This window comes from Acomys minous (assembly GCF_964271855.1).
Source record: "Acomys minous genome assembly, chromosome: 15".
Lineage (NCBI taxonomy): Eukaryota > Metazoa > Chordata > Mammalia > Rodentia > Muridae > Acomys > Acomys minous.
In genome coordinates this window covers 17,937,265-17,950,211 of record NC_140497.1, presented here as the reverse complement: position 1 = coordinate 17,950,211, position 12,947 = coordinate 17,937,265, and the positions used below count along the sequence as shown (strand labels likewise).

General features: G+C 52.6%; 1 protein-coding gene across 2 annotated transcripts in view; it reads right to left on the bottom strand.

The window, feature by feature from the left end:
• Positions 1-12,704, bottom strand: part of ADGRA2 (adhesion G protein-coupled receptor A2) — a 39,891-nt gene extending 27,187 nt beyond the window's left edge. For both annotated transcript variants that reach the window (XM_084758245.1, XM_084758246.1), the window contains exon 1: positions 12,024-12,704. In XM_084758245.1, the coding sequence (XP_084614371.1) occupies positions 12,024-12,415 (392 nt within the window). In that variant the 5' untranslated portion in view covers positions 12,416-12,704. The remainder of the gene's footprint in view (positions 1-12,023) is intronic.
• Between the last annotated feature and the right edge of the window lie 243 nt (positions 12,705-12,947).

Below are 12,947 nucleotides of genomic sequence, written 5' to 3'. Positions count from 1 at the left end.
GTTCAGTGGCTAGAGGCACTTGCTACCAAACCTGATGACCCGAGTTTGATGCCCCAGGATCAACATAGTGGAGGAGAAGGCTGACTCTAGCAAGTTGTCCTCTGACCTCCTCATGAATACCCAAACCCATAAATAAACACAGGGGGAAGTCCTGTGCTAACAAAGTGTTCTCACTCCCTCTTTTCCTGTTTTTTTTTCCCCTCCTTTTTCCTCTCTCTCCCTCCTACCCTTGCTTTCTCCTTAAACAACACAGAGCCCATCACAGTGCTCATGTCAGAGGTCAACTTGCAGAAGTTGGTTCTCTCTTTCTCCTGTGCGGGGTTCTGGGACTGGAAGTGCCCTTAACCTTTGGGCCATCTTGCCAGCCCTGGTTCCCTTCTCTTTTTAAATATGTTATCATTTTGAATTATGCATATGTGTATCCGCTGTGTGAGTTTGTGCACGGGTGTGCAGGTGCCTGTGCAGGGCGGAGGAGTTGGATCTCCCGAAGATGGAGTTACAGGTCACTGTGAGCTGCCTGGGCTTGAACTCTGGAAAAACAGTGTGTGCCCTTAACCACAGAGCCATCCCTCCAGCCACTGCCTTTTCTCCTCTCTCCCTCCCGCCCACCCCCTCTCTCTCTCTTTCTCGAGACAGGGTCTCTCTGTGTAGCCTTGGCTGTCCTGGACTCATTTTACAGACCAGGCTGGCCTTGAACTCACAGAGATCCACTTGCCTCTGCCTCCTGAGTCCTGGGATTAAAGGTGTGTGCCACCACGCCCGGCTGCTTTTTCTCTTCTTTTAAGATAGGGTCTTTCTCTGAAGTCTAAGCCGTCCTGGAACTCATGATCCTCATGACTCTCCCTATCAGATGCTAGGATTATAGGCACGAGACACCCAGGCTGAAAGTGTTTTCTGACAAATAATTAACTAAATGACTTATATACAACAATTTCTGAAAGATTAACGAATTGAAATCAGAGTTCTTTAAAGGAAAAAAAAAATCCACAACCCCAAATTTCCAAAACGAGAACCTGAGATCTCAGGCAAAGAATTCTGTTCAGATGGGCTCATTAGGATGATAAAGGGGTCCCCACATTCCCAGGCCCTTCAGCCATCAGTGCTAACTCCTTTCATATATCCCAAACTTTTATCTTAGAGCTTGCCCATAGAAACACAATGTGGACCACAATGTGTAATTTTAAATTTCTTATCAGTCACTTTGTTAAAAGCTTAAAATTAATTTTAATAGAATCTAACTTAACCCAACATACCCCAAGTCTTTTCGGTGTATAATCTATTTACAACGTTATTTCGTAGATGTTTTTATTTCTTTGTGTATAGGAAATCTTTGGAATCTGCAATGCATTGTACTCCACCGGTACATCTCAAGTCAGACCAGCCCCACCCACTCTCAACGTGCATGTCGGACATCGTAGGCTCAGGAGCACCGCAAATGATGGGGACCAGCTTGTGAGTCAGTCCAGGATGAAACGCAGGACCAAAACAACACATCTCTGGGCCTGGACAGCTCTTGACCGCACCCCACTCTATACTGCGGAGACCTCCTACCACTGGCCAACCTTCTCTATAGGCCTCTGTGCAGTGGGGACAGCTGCAACCCAGGATTCGGGCTTGACCGGCACAAATGCCAGCCCCTAAAATCTCAAAACTCATATAAATTTTCTAGATGCAGAGACCATGATCCCAATTGACACATACACAAAGGCAGGCATGAGGCAAACAGCTCTTTATCCTTTTCCAACGGGCTCCACCCCTATAGGCGGCAGTGCCACTTTTGACAGATTCCAGCAGATGGCTGGTTATACGGCCCGAGTCCCCAAATACCCAGAATTGAATCTTTTGCTTTAAATACCCTGAGAGGGCCAAGGAATTTCACTTTAAACCTGCATCATCCCGAGGATGTTTGTGGGTTGTCTCTTTCTCAAGTGTGTGGATCTAGAAATTTATTTTTTACTGCTGCAAGGGATGGGACCCGGGGTCTTGCTCATACCATACTCTCCAGTCTGGAGATGTTACAGGCAGGCAGAAAACTGGAAATTGCAGAGCTGATAGTGGGGTGGATGAACACAGACACACACATACACTCTCAGCTTCATCCAATGGGAAGAAAAATGTTCCCACCATTGTTGACTGTCTCGTGGGAACAGAAAAGTGGGAAGCTGCCTGGCAGAGGGGGAAGGCTATGGCCCCCACAGCTCCATCCAGCTAATTCTAGATACAGTGCCAGCTTGGGCATTCTTTAAACTCCCCAGTCAGATCCATCCTCAGGCTATACATCTCTCTCACACCACTGCCTCACAGGGAGCCAGCCTGGCGAGTCCCTTCCAACCGCACTAACCTAAAGGCCCCACAGAGACCTGCAAAAGCATCTTTAGCATCTGGCTCCACCCACCCCTCCTGCCCTCAGCTCAGACTTTCTATGGGAAGGAGGGTGAGTCCCTGGGGTTCCCTTTTCTTTACTCCAGAGTTTGAAATCAGGCCAAATCCAGGGTACACCAAGGCCATTCCAGAATCCTCTCCGGGTTGGGGGTGGGGGGGTGGGTCTTATTTTTGAGAGGAGAATGAACGAGTAACCGCCAGAGTAACTCACCAATGGAGCAAGTGGCTGGCATCTCTGAGAGCCCTTGTGGCCTCTGGGTAGCCACAGGAACTCACCAGATGCTACTCCCACATCAAAAGTGACCCCACAGGACTCATGTGGGTCCTGCTCTATGGGGCATTGAGCCAACATATGCCAGCACCAAAAGGTTCAAACGTGTCCAAGACAGTTAGGGTATGTGTCAGCCTCCCTTCTCTGAGCCAACAGACTCTGGAGAGTCAGGGTCTACCCTCTCTAGGACCCAGAGCGCCAGGAGTTAGACCTCCTCTGGCTTTGTAGAGTCTGGGAAAGGCCTGGCACCAATGCCTGCTGTTGGTGTGTGGTAACAAGGAGCTGAGCTGTGACAGGGAGGAAGGTTGTCTGCTGATAAGCTATGCTGAACCATCCAGGGGAACCATCCAGGGGAAACCTGAGCTCCTAGTACTCCCAGGGCCCAGCAAGTGCCACAAACCTAAAATATAATCGTCACCTCTAGGGCACAAAGGCTATGCTGGATGTGCAACTCGGTGATGAAGTCATTGCCTGATATGTGAGAAGCCCTGTGCCTGATCCCTAGGATTGATGGATGGATGGATGGATGGATGGATGAATGCTGTGTATTGAAAGGTAACAAATGCATAATTATCATGACTGCCAAACGTCGTACTTTATCAATGTGCAAAAGTATTTGCCGGGCGTGGTGGCGCACGCCTTTAATCCCAGCACTCGGGAGGCAGAGGCAGGCAGGTGGATTGCTGTGAGTTCCAGGCCAGCCTGGTCTACAAAGCAAGTCCAGGACAGCCAAGATAACATAGAGAAACCCTATCTCGAAAAACAAAAACAAAAACAAAAACAAAAACAAAAAAACAAAAAAAAACAAAAAAAAAAAAAAGAAAGAAAGAAAGAAAGAAAGAAAAAAGGAAAGTATTACGCTTAACGAAAGATAGAGGCCAATGACTGCCCTCCCCTGGCTTCCTTTCTGAGTTTGCCCTTGATGTCTAGAAAAAGCAAGTGCCTCACCCACTGCTGGGCTTCTTCATCACGGCTCTGCTTGGCTGGAAGCATGCCCAGGCAGTCCTGGATGGCTTCAGGTGACAAAAGGGCCAGGTGGATCTTCTTTCTCCAGTACTGGAGAGCCCTGTCCAGACACTGCCCCTAACCTCAACCTGGACACTGAACAAGCCAAGGACAGCTCTGGGTCAAAGGCGAGACCAAAGGGGAAGATGTCTCATCCCAGCTCTTGCTTATGTGCTTTCTTCTAACTAAACTCTTCCTGTCTCCTTCCTTCCTCTAGCTCTACAAGAGCATCCTCACAAGGGGGAAGGAGCGGGCAAAGCCAACATATTTGTGTTTAGATGGAAAGTTTAAGCTTTAGGACTGAATCTACCAGCCGAAACGCAAGACCAGGTGCCACGGGTGTTTGTGGAAGACAGTGAAGTGGACTTGGGTGTTCTGTGCTCCTGCACTCTTGCTGGTGCACAGGTAATGGTGTCAGCTGTAACATCCACACTTAAGACCTTCATTCCCTAAGCCTATCAGAATGCGCAGCCCTTAATAAAGACACATGGTGGAGGGAGAAACTCTCTACAGGGAGACGCTGGGACAGGGAGGAAGGGAGGGACTTCCAATGGGCTTTAAAGGCTACCGACTACTGCCATGGTATAAAGTCCTATCGGTGAGATCCAAGCTCACGGAGGCAGAAAAGTACTCCTCCTTCAAAACGTAAACAGAGCTGGGGTTTCGAAGCTCTTGGGTTTGATACTCAATGAGTAAATAAATAAATGAATCCCAAAGGATTAATGTGCTATTAGCTTTTCGCTGATCTCGGAGACAGGGTCCCCCTGCGCAGCCCAGGCTGTTCTTGATCCTTCTGTCTCGGAGGAGCAGCGCCACCCTTAGTGACCACGTCGCCTTCACACTTACATATAAGTTAGGCCCTTCATCTTTTCTCCTGGGTTAATTTTCCCAGCACTGTACAGATTAATGTTCTCAGTCTCCGAAGCTGTTAAGGTCCCAGCAACAATAGTATCTCTCTTGCCTCCTTCACGGGGTTGACTGAGAGTAGATGCTGGCTCAACAAACAGGGGGAAAGCAGAGCTCGCAGGATGCTGCGGCTGCCCAGTGAGCAAGGAGTTCAGTGCAGAGCCAGCTGTCCCAAGTCAGGGGCAGTTCCCTTCGTCCCCCCATTCCTATCTCACAATGCTACCCTGCGCCTACCTCTAAGACAGAAGAACATCCATGTTTTCCCCAGCTACATGCAGCCGAGCCGCCCCATCCATAGGTGCAACAGATACCTATATTAGATGTTCCAGGAAAGGTGATGGAAGATCACTAGAGTCTATGCCGAGACCAAAGGTTTTATACTGGGACCAGGCTGTGTCTTCACATGTCCTGTGGGGTCATTGTAACACAGTGGTCCCCAATTCACTTGCACCGGTTAAGCCATTACTAGAGGGAACCCCTTTCCCTGAATAATGAAAGAGTGGGTGGATATGCCCAGCCCTTAGGACATCTAACTGCAGTGCATGCGCATCTGTCTGCCTGTCACTGGAGTTGCCTGATACGCAGGTGTCCGTACCAGAGTGGGAGTGGAGCGAGGATGCCCACTGGGTGGGCCACTCTTAATCTCTTAGCCAGTTCTTCTCACCCGGCTCTTTGTTTTTAAAAGCACACACCTTTAATCGGGAGGCAGAGGCAGCTCAAGGCCAACCTGGTCTATGCATCCATCAGTCCCGAAACCCTTGGACACTGTGAAGAGCCAGAAGAGACCGCGAGAGCCTCTAGAGCTGCAGTTAGGGTGTTTGTAAGATGCAGGGTGTGGGTACTGGAAACCAAAATTAGGCTCCCCTTGCAAGAGCAAGTGATTTTTACCACGAGCCAGCTCTCTAGCTCTCTGCTTTGAGTTTTTTTTTTTTTTTTTTGAGATAGGGTCTCATTTCTGTAGCCCAGGCTGGCCTTGAATTAGCAAGTGTTCTACCTCAGCCTCCTCGGTGCTAGGATTACAAGTATGGCACACCACATCTAGTTACTATGGTAATGGTAAAGGTAATAAGACCTTTCCATTGGACGTGGTGGCACACACCTTTAATATCAATACTGAAGAGGCAGAGGTAGGCAGATCTCCGTGAGTTCGAGGCCAGCCTGGTCTACATAGCCAGTTCAGGCTAGCCAGGGCTATTCCACCCAGTGCTGCATAGTGAGACCCTGTCTTAAAAACAAAACAAAACATCATTCAAACTCCAGTGCTCCATGCTTCCGGGTCATGCCACCTGGGGTCTGTTACTTCAAGGGGTCAGGAAGTCTCCGAGGGACCTGGAAAGCTTTGCAGTTCCTAGTCTTTCTGTCCTGCTTCCTCTGACAGAGGCGACAGGAGTCAGAAGCAGGGGGTGGGGAGGAGGGGAGGGTTTTGTGAGCTAGGGAGGGACTGAGTCCTGCACAGGACACCCCAGCCCTTATCAGTCTTTCCCACCCTGGGCCTGGTCTCTCTCCTTCAGTGGAAAGCACAGGTTTGGACCGCCCCACAAAATTCCCAGCAAGGCAGGAGGAGCTTGGTAGCTATGGGGGCTGGGGTAAGAGGGGCGCCCATCCCTCCCCTTTTCTTTCCAGCTGGGAGATGTCTGGCTCCTTTACTCAGGCTGCAACTCCCTTCTCAGGTCACCCCATAGCCTGCCCTCACCTGGCCCCATCCGTCTTGCACACCCTGGTGTGCCCCCATCCTGTCTTCCCTGAGGGGGAGGGTGTGCCCCCATCCTGTCTTCCCTGAGGGGGAGGCAAGGCCTGGGAGAGGAGGGGGTACCTCAGTGTCAGCTCCCTCCAGTTTCTCTACTCTCTCCCCACTTTGCCCTCCCTCTCTGTGGTCCAGTCCTGAAAGCAAAGGAATGTTCTGGAGTTTGGGAAGGATGGGGGCCTCTCAGAGGAGGGAGGAAGGGGAGGAGGCAACTCCGTCCTGTCAGTGTCTGAGCCCTAAATAGAACACAGCAGCCAGGCAGGGGGAATGAAAACAAACAGCCCCTCTCAACGGCCCTTCCTGATGGTCACCGGATTTTCACACTGGTCCCTCAGCCCGGGGCCATTTCCCTTCTCTTCTTCTCCCTGTACAGCCTTTCCTATTTAGGGGTGATGGGAGAGTTACCCCTTCTGGGCAGGCTGTGTGACAATGGGTGGCTCCTTAACCCTCTCTGGGCTTGGTGAGGAAACAGACAGTGGCTAAACTGAGTGAAAAAGACCAGGAAGCAGAAGAAGGTCTTACCCCTATGACACACTTGTGGGATAAACTTAGAAACAGTCTCTTAAAAATATGACCCCAACGCCAGGTGTGGTGGCACATGCTTTTAATCCCAGCACTCGGGAAGCAGATATAGTCTGTGAGTTCAAGGCCAGCCTAGTCTACAAAGTAAGTCCAGGACAGCCAGGGCTTCACAGAGAAACCCTGTCTGGGAGGCTGGGGGGAAGGCCCCTAATGCAAAATTCAACCTACGTTAGGTTTATAATACACTGGTCTGCCTTCACTTTGAGGGGAGAGTCTCAGGCTCACTACCAACGACTAGGGTGTCATACCCTTCACTAATTCCACAAGAAACAGAAGAAAGGGCCTTATGGGCTCAGAGGGTCCATGTGCATATCTTGATTAACCCAGCCAAATGACCTCATTCTAGTGACATCCCTCACCTAGCCAGGTTCTGGTACCATTTGCGGATGGTGTATATGTATGTATGTCTTTGGGACCCAGCCCGAGGGGTCCCAATCTCTTCAGTGTAGTAAATAATGGGCCAACAATCCAATTCCTGGTGCTCTGCACTCCCTACAGGGTTATCCCCAAAACAGAACTATGCATTGCACCCTAATATCTGACACCAGCATTCTGGAGGGTAGGGCTCTCAAGACCACTGAGTATGAGAAGTCAAAAGCTCTGGCTCCTGGGCTTGCCACCTATACCTCCTCAAGAAGGGAGATGGGAGGAGTCAGGGAGGCCCCGGGATTCTTCTTGGTTCCTCACTTGGGGTAGCAAGGGGTCCAGGAGCTCACTAAGTAAGACCTTTAGCATGGAGGGCTTGGAAGTACATTAGAGACTCAGACCTCCGTCATCTCCTCATCTCTGGCCTCTTCCCTCCTTTCTTTCCTTCTTTCTCTCCACTCTCCCCCTCCCCCTCCCCTGCTCACAAAAGCTCTCTGTACACAGCCACTTCCTCTGGCCGCTGTCTCAGAGCCCAGACCTTATGAGAACCATATGGGGGAAAGAGGGTGGAGGAGAAGGGGGTGGGGAGGCAGGCTGGGCCCGCCCCTCTAGCCAGCATCTTTCCACTGCCCTCAGGCTGTGTGCTTGGTGGTTGGCACACTTTGCCCCACACGCTCCTAACTAGATCCTGGTGGTTGCATTGCCTGAATCCCAGGCTAGAGCTGAGAGTCCCGAGGGAGATCTTTACACAAGAGCAACCTCCCCCGAGACAGGAGCGTTGCACAGGGCCCACAAGGACCCTACCTCTCCCTATCCAGGACCCATCAATCTTCCACGATGAGCACCCAGCTAGTATCGTGTACACCTGTGCAGACAGCCCCTTCTGCCCTGTATAGGAACATCTGTTTAAGGCTGAGCAGGTTGCCTATTCTGAGGGACTGAACAGTGATTTATCTCATGTCTGCCCCTCCCCACTTGGCCTGAAATGTCTCCAGGTTGGAAGGACTTTGGTCCTGCTGGAAGCAGGGAGGGTGGGAGGGGGGGGGGGGAAAGGATTTTGTGTCCAGCAGATCCCAAATAGCAAGACCTCCATCTGGTAGAAGCATTTGAGACCCTCCTAGCTAACCCCACAGGGATCCCATCTAGCGAGATCCCTCTAATCTTCCAGCCTAGCTACAAAGCCTTAAATTGTGGGCCTGCGCTTGCTGCTCTCTAAGACCCTTTTCAGTGCAGATGAAGTAGGAATTTATGGCACTGGCTGTGTCCTCGGAGGTCCTCCTGGGGAGATCTCCTACAGCTGTCTATCATCATCCTTCCTAGAATCCCTCTTTCTCCAGCCTCCGCCTCCTTTAACTCTCAGAGCTAAGGACCAGAAAGCAAGCCTTTAGCCACTGGCCAGGTTGGGGAGGTTCCCACTCACAGCACACTCCTCCCAAACGGTAAGCCACCTACCCTGGGACCTTTCCCCCTGAGAGAGAAGGCTCACAAAGGTACCTACTCTGGGCATTTGTACCCACAGCTGCCTTGCAGACTGGGCTGTGAGGGCTGGGGGTGGGGGGTGGGGTGAGAAATGATCAGGAAGGAAGCCAAGAGCTCTGCTTTCCTGGAAAACTGCAAATGAAAAGTCCACCATGGGGGGGGAAACAAAGCAACGGGTGCGGGAGAAGGGACCTGCAGTCTACAAAAACAGAAGGCAGAAGTTGAGATAACAGAGTGGAGGAAGGCTTTTTCAACGAGGTTAAACAGGACTGTTCAAGGGAGGCCCCCCACCCTGCCCCCCAGCAGACATGGACCTTATCTGGGACTTTGAGTCCTGGCCCTAAGTGTCTGCCAGGCTTCTATCTTGAGGGTCCCTGTGGCTGGAATCTGGGGACTCATTCTGGAGGGGAAAAGAAGGTCCTCAGTGGGAATGTAGCAAAGGTCTGGGAGGGAGGACATGACCACAGTACCAAAACAGCTGGCTCAAGTCCTGCTCCTCAGCCCAGTAACAAGCTTAAAAAAAAAAAGTAGAAAGAAAGAAAGAAAGAAAAGAAAATCTGTGTGGAAAAAATAACACACAGAGGAATTAGAGAGGGTGAGACCAATGTCTTGCTTTGTTTGAGACAGGGTCCCGTAACTAGGCCAGAATGTTTTTAAACTCATGGTCCTCCCAGGATGGCTAGCACCAATTCTGCACCTAGCACGACTCCCCACTTTTGTTGTTGTTGTTGTTGTTGTTTGTTTGTTTGGGTTTTTTGTTTTTGTTTTTCAGACAGGGTCTCTCTGTGTTAGCCTTGGCTGTCCTGGACTCGCTCTGTAGATCAGTCCTGCTTCGAACTCACAGCGATCTGCCTGCCTCTGCTTCCTGAGCGCTGGGATTAAAAGCATGCACCACGCCCCCCCCCCCTGTGGCTACAAGTCCCCACTTATCCAGGGGGTTTCTGGGGCTGGAGAGATAGCTCAGTGGTTAAGAGCATCAGAATGCTTTTCTAGAGGATGCAGGTTCAATTCCCAGTACCTACATGGCAGCTCACAACTGTCTATAGTTCAAGATCTGACAACCTCACACAGACATACATGCGCCAATACATATAAATTAAAAATAAGTAATTTTTATATAAAAAAATGGGGGTTTGGTGTTCTTTCTCGGAAGCAGCAGCCCCTTCCCAGACCTCATTTCTCATCTCAAGATGCATCCTCATGTGCTTGGTCTGAGTCTCAAGGAAGACTTGCCTATCTTCCCCTGAGAAGATCCTGGGTCTATTTTCACTTCAGAGGCTGCTTGCCAGGGTGGAGGGGGTGGGGGGGTGGGGAGGATCATAAATGTGGAAAACTGAGAAAAACATCTGGAAGGAGACTTAGATTCCATTACAGTCCAGACTGGTTTGTGAGTGGGCTTTGCTGTCCTGCCAGGCTGTGGACCAGTCTCTTTGGCACTTTGGAAGGTTCCGGAAGGCAGCTAGGTGAATGGCCTGAGAGGAGAAGAGAGGCTTTCCTTAGGGAAGGGCTTGCGGCTGGGGCGGGAAGGTAAGTCAGGTCGAGTCTGTTGTTACTTTGTCATGATATATTCTCACCAAGAACTGGTCTCACTCCTTTGAGTGGCGTCGATGGGAATTAGGCATGGCTGGAAAGCATTAGTTGCCAAATCATTCTAAGATGTACTGCAAAACCACTTTTCTATTTTTTTTCCTCCCTTCCTTCTGCCTTGACCATGTTAGGATCCCCTAATCCCCACCAACAGACACACAAGAGACAGCTCCCACACATGTGAGGGTGCAGAGTCTCAGGAGCATGTGCGTGTACACAAATCACCTCCAATCCCACCCCACCCCCCAGCTGAACCATCATCACGCAGCTGTGTGTCACAAACATTGGCCCAGCTATTTCTCCCAGCAGAGCACTTTTCTCCTGCAGAGCTAAGGAGGCTGGGGAAATGCCCAAGCTTTCCAGGACCCTTAAACATTTGCTGGATACTCAGACCTACTGTGAACAGCCTAAGCAGCCACTGGCATCTCTCAGAGCTTGCATCGAGGTGGGAGAGGAGAAAAGCAGCCACCACTCACTGCAAGGCACACACCCCAGCTGGAGAGAATGCAAGCCAGCTGGCCAACATCATAGGCTGACCAGTTGTGTCCTGTCAGGAAGCCGGCTGCCTATGAACCCACCAGAGGACTTTACTGTATTGTTCTGGGCACAATCGAACACATGAAACCAGGCCCAGGTCGGTCTGGGCCAGGGGTGCTTGGAGAAAAGGTTGCCTCCAGGGTCAGGATGGCAGGGAAGAGGAAGCGGCTTTTGGGCTAGATCCTGAACAGGAAAGCAAGGAGCACGACCCTCAAACCCACGCCGTGCGTGGAGCTTGGAGCACATGGCTAGCACAGGAAACCGCTGGGGTGCGGGGGGGGGTGCGGGGGGGTGCGGGGGGCGCTCTCCTCGTGCAGTTGTCGGAATTTGAGACTCGGGTTAAGAAGAACAGGCGCTCGTGCCAGTGAAACAAAGTCTGATTCAGGGCCTGGGTTGAAAGAACCACGGAAGGAGACCAGGAGGCACGTGTCTCCTCATTTCACCCAGGTTTTTCTACCAGATCTTTGCGTAATTAAGTTAATCGATAAACAGCCAAAGCGGAATTATTTCCAGGGGAGTAAAGGAATAATAGGCCGGGACCCGGGGGTTCATGCCAAGTTCACTTCCCAAATACACGCAGTGGTAAAGAGCCCAAGAAGAGTTGAGATGCAGGGAGTTCCATTCAGAACAGAAGCCCTTGCATTCCAAGGACAGGTTTAGCGGAGTTCACGCTCTCCTTGCCCTTGGAAGCCCAACTGCGAGCAGAGCTCCGCAGGCCCGGGGCGGGGCACCGCCGACTTAGTTATCCCAGTTAGAGAAACCGGGCTTGCCAGCTGAGTCCAGAAGGTTTTCCCTCGTGTAGGCTCTCAAGGCTCAACTGTGGAGATGCGTTCCTGACTCTGATCAGCCTTCCCACTCCCTCTCAGCTCAGGGTCCCTTAAGGATGCGATACTAGCCCACCTGGAACAGGGAGCGTGGAGTGGTCCCTCTAGCGTCTACTCGCACCTCACCTGTGCAGGTGAGCGGGCTTCCGCTGTGCCTCTCTCTTTCTGGGGACATCTCGGGGTTCCCAAAATACCGATCCTTCTCCTAGTTCAAGTTTCCCGACTGACGCCTGGACTCAGACTTTCTTTCCCCAGTCTCTCAAGTGGCAAGCTCGCCCCATGCCCCTCCCGTTTAGGTCCCAACTCGATGACTTGACCCGGCACAGAGTAGGGTACTCACAGGGTGATGGTGCCATTTGGCAGAAGGCCGGGGTCTGGAGGTTCGGGGAGGTCCCCGCCGCCGCACACCACCCTCCTTCGAGCCGGGTTGTGGGCGCCGCCACTTAGTCCCTTGGGCCGCTCCCCAGAGCACTTGCAACCGCGGATAGGGACCGGGCAGCCAGGCGCACCCCGAGTTCCGGGAGCCAGGAGCAGAAGACACTGCAGCAGCGGCAGCAACAGCAGGCGCGCGGGCGGCACCGGCATCCTGCGTCCCCCCGTGCCCATCAACCCATCGCCCCGCGGGGACCTACAGCGCAGGGGCCGAAAGGCACGCTGGCCGGAGGGACCCGGGCGTGCGAGAGGCGTGCTCAGCGGGAGCCTGAGGCGCCCGAGGGCGGGGCGGGGGGCCATGGGCGGAGGCAAGCCTCGGGGTCCCTGCTGCGGCGCCCCGGGGGCATGGCTTGGGAGCACCCGGGCCGGGCGAGACGCGGGCGCCGCTGACAGCGCAGCGCGGGTGGCCCCCGGCGGCGCGGCCCGAGTCTCAACACTGCGCTCTGAGCCGACCGGAGCCTGTCCCCTGCGCGTCGCCGGCTCGCTCGGCGCGCAGCTTAGACCTAGCGGATAGCGCCGGGCTCTTGCTGCTGCCCCTGCGGCAGCTCCGTGCCATGGATGGGGGCAGCTCGGCGCCGCGCCACTCCCGCCGCCAGCCCCCGCCCGCCTCCCTCACCGCCTCGTCACTCTGCGAGGCCCTAGCGCCGCCCGATACGCAGCCAGGCGGCTGCCCTCCTTCAAGTGCATGCCTGGAAGACAGCTTGAATAGCCACCCACCTACATATCCCCGTCACCTACCCGGAACCAAGACTATCTTTCGTCTGGCCTCTTTCTACTTGCCAGGAGCCTTTCTCTCCACAACCCAGCTCAGACCTCTAAGCCAACCATCACT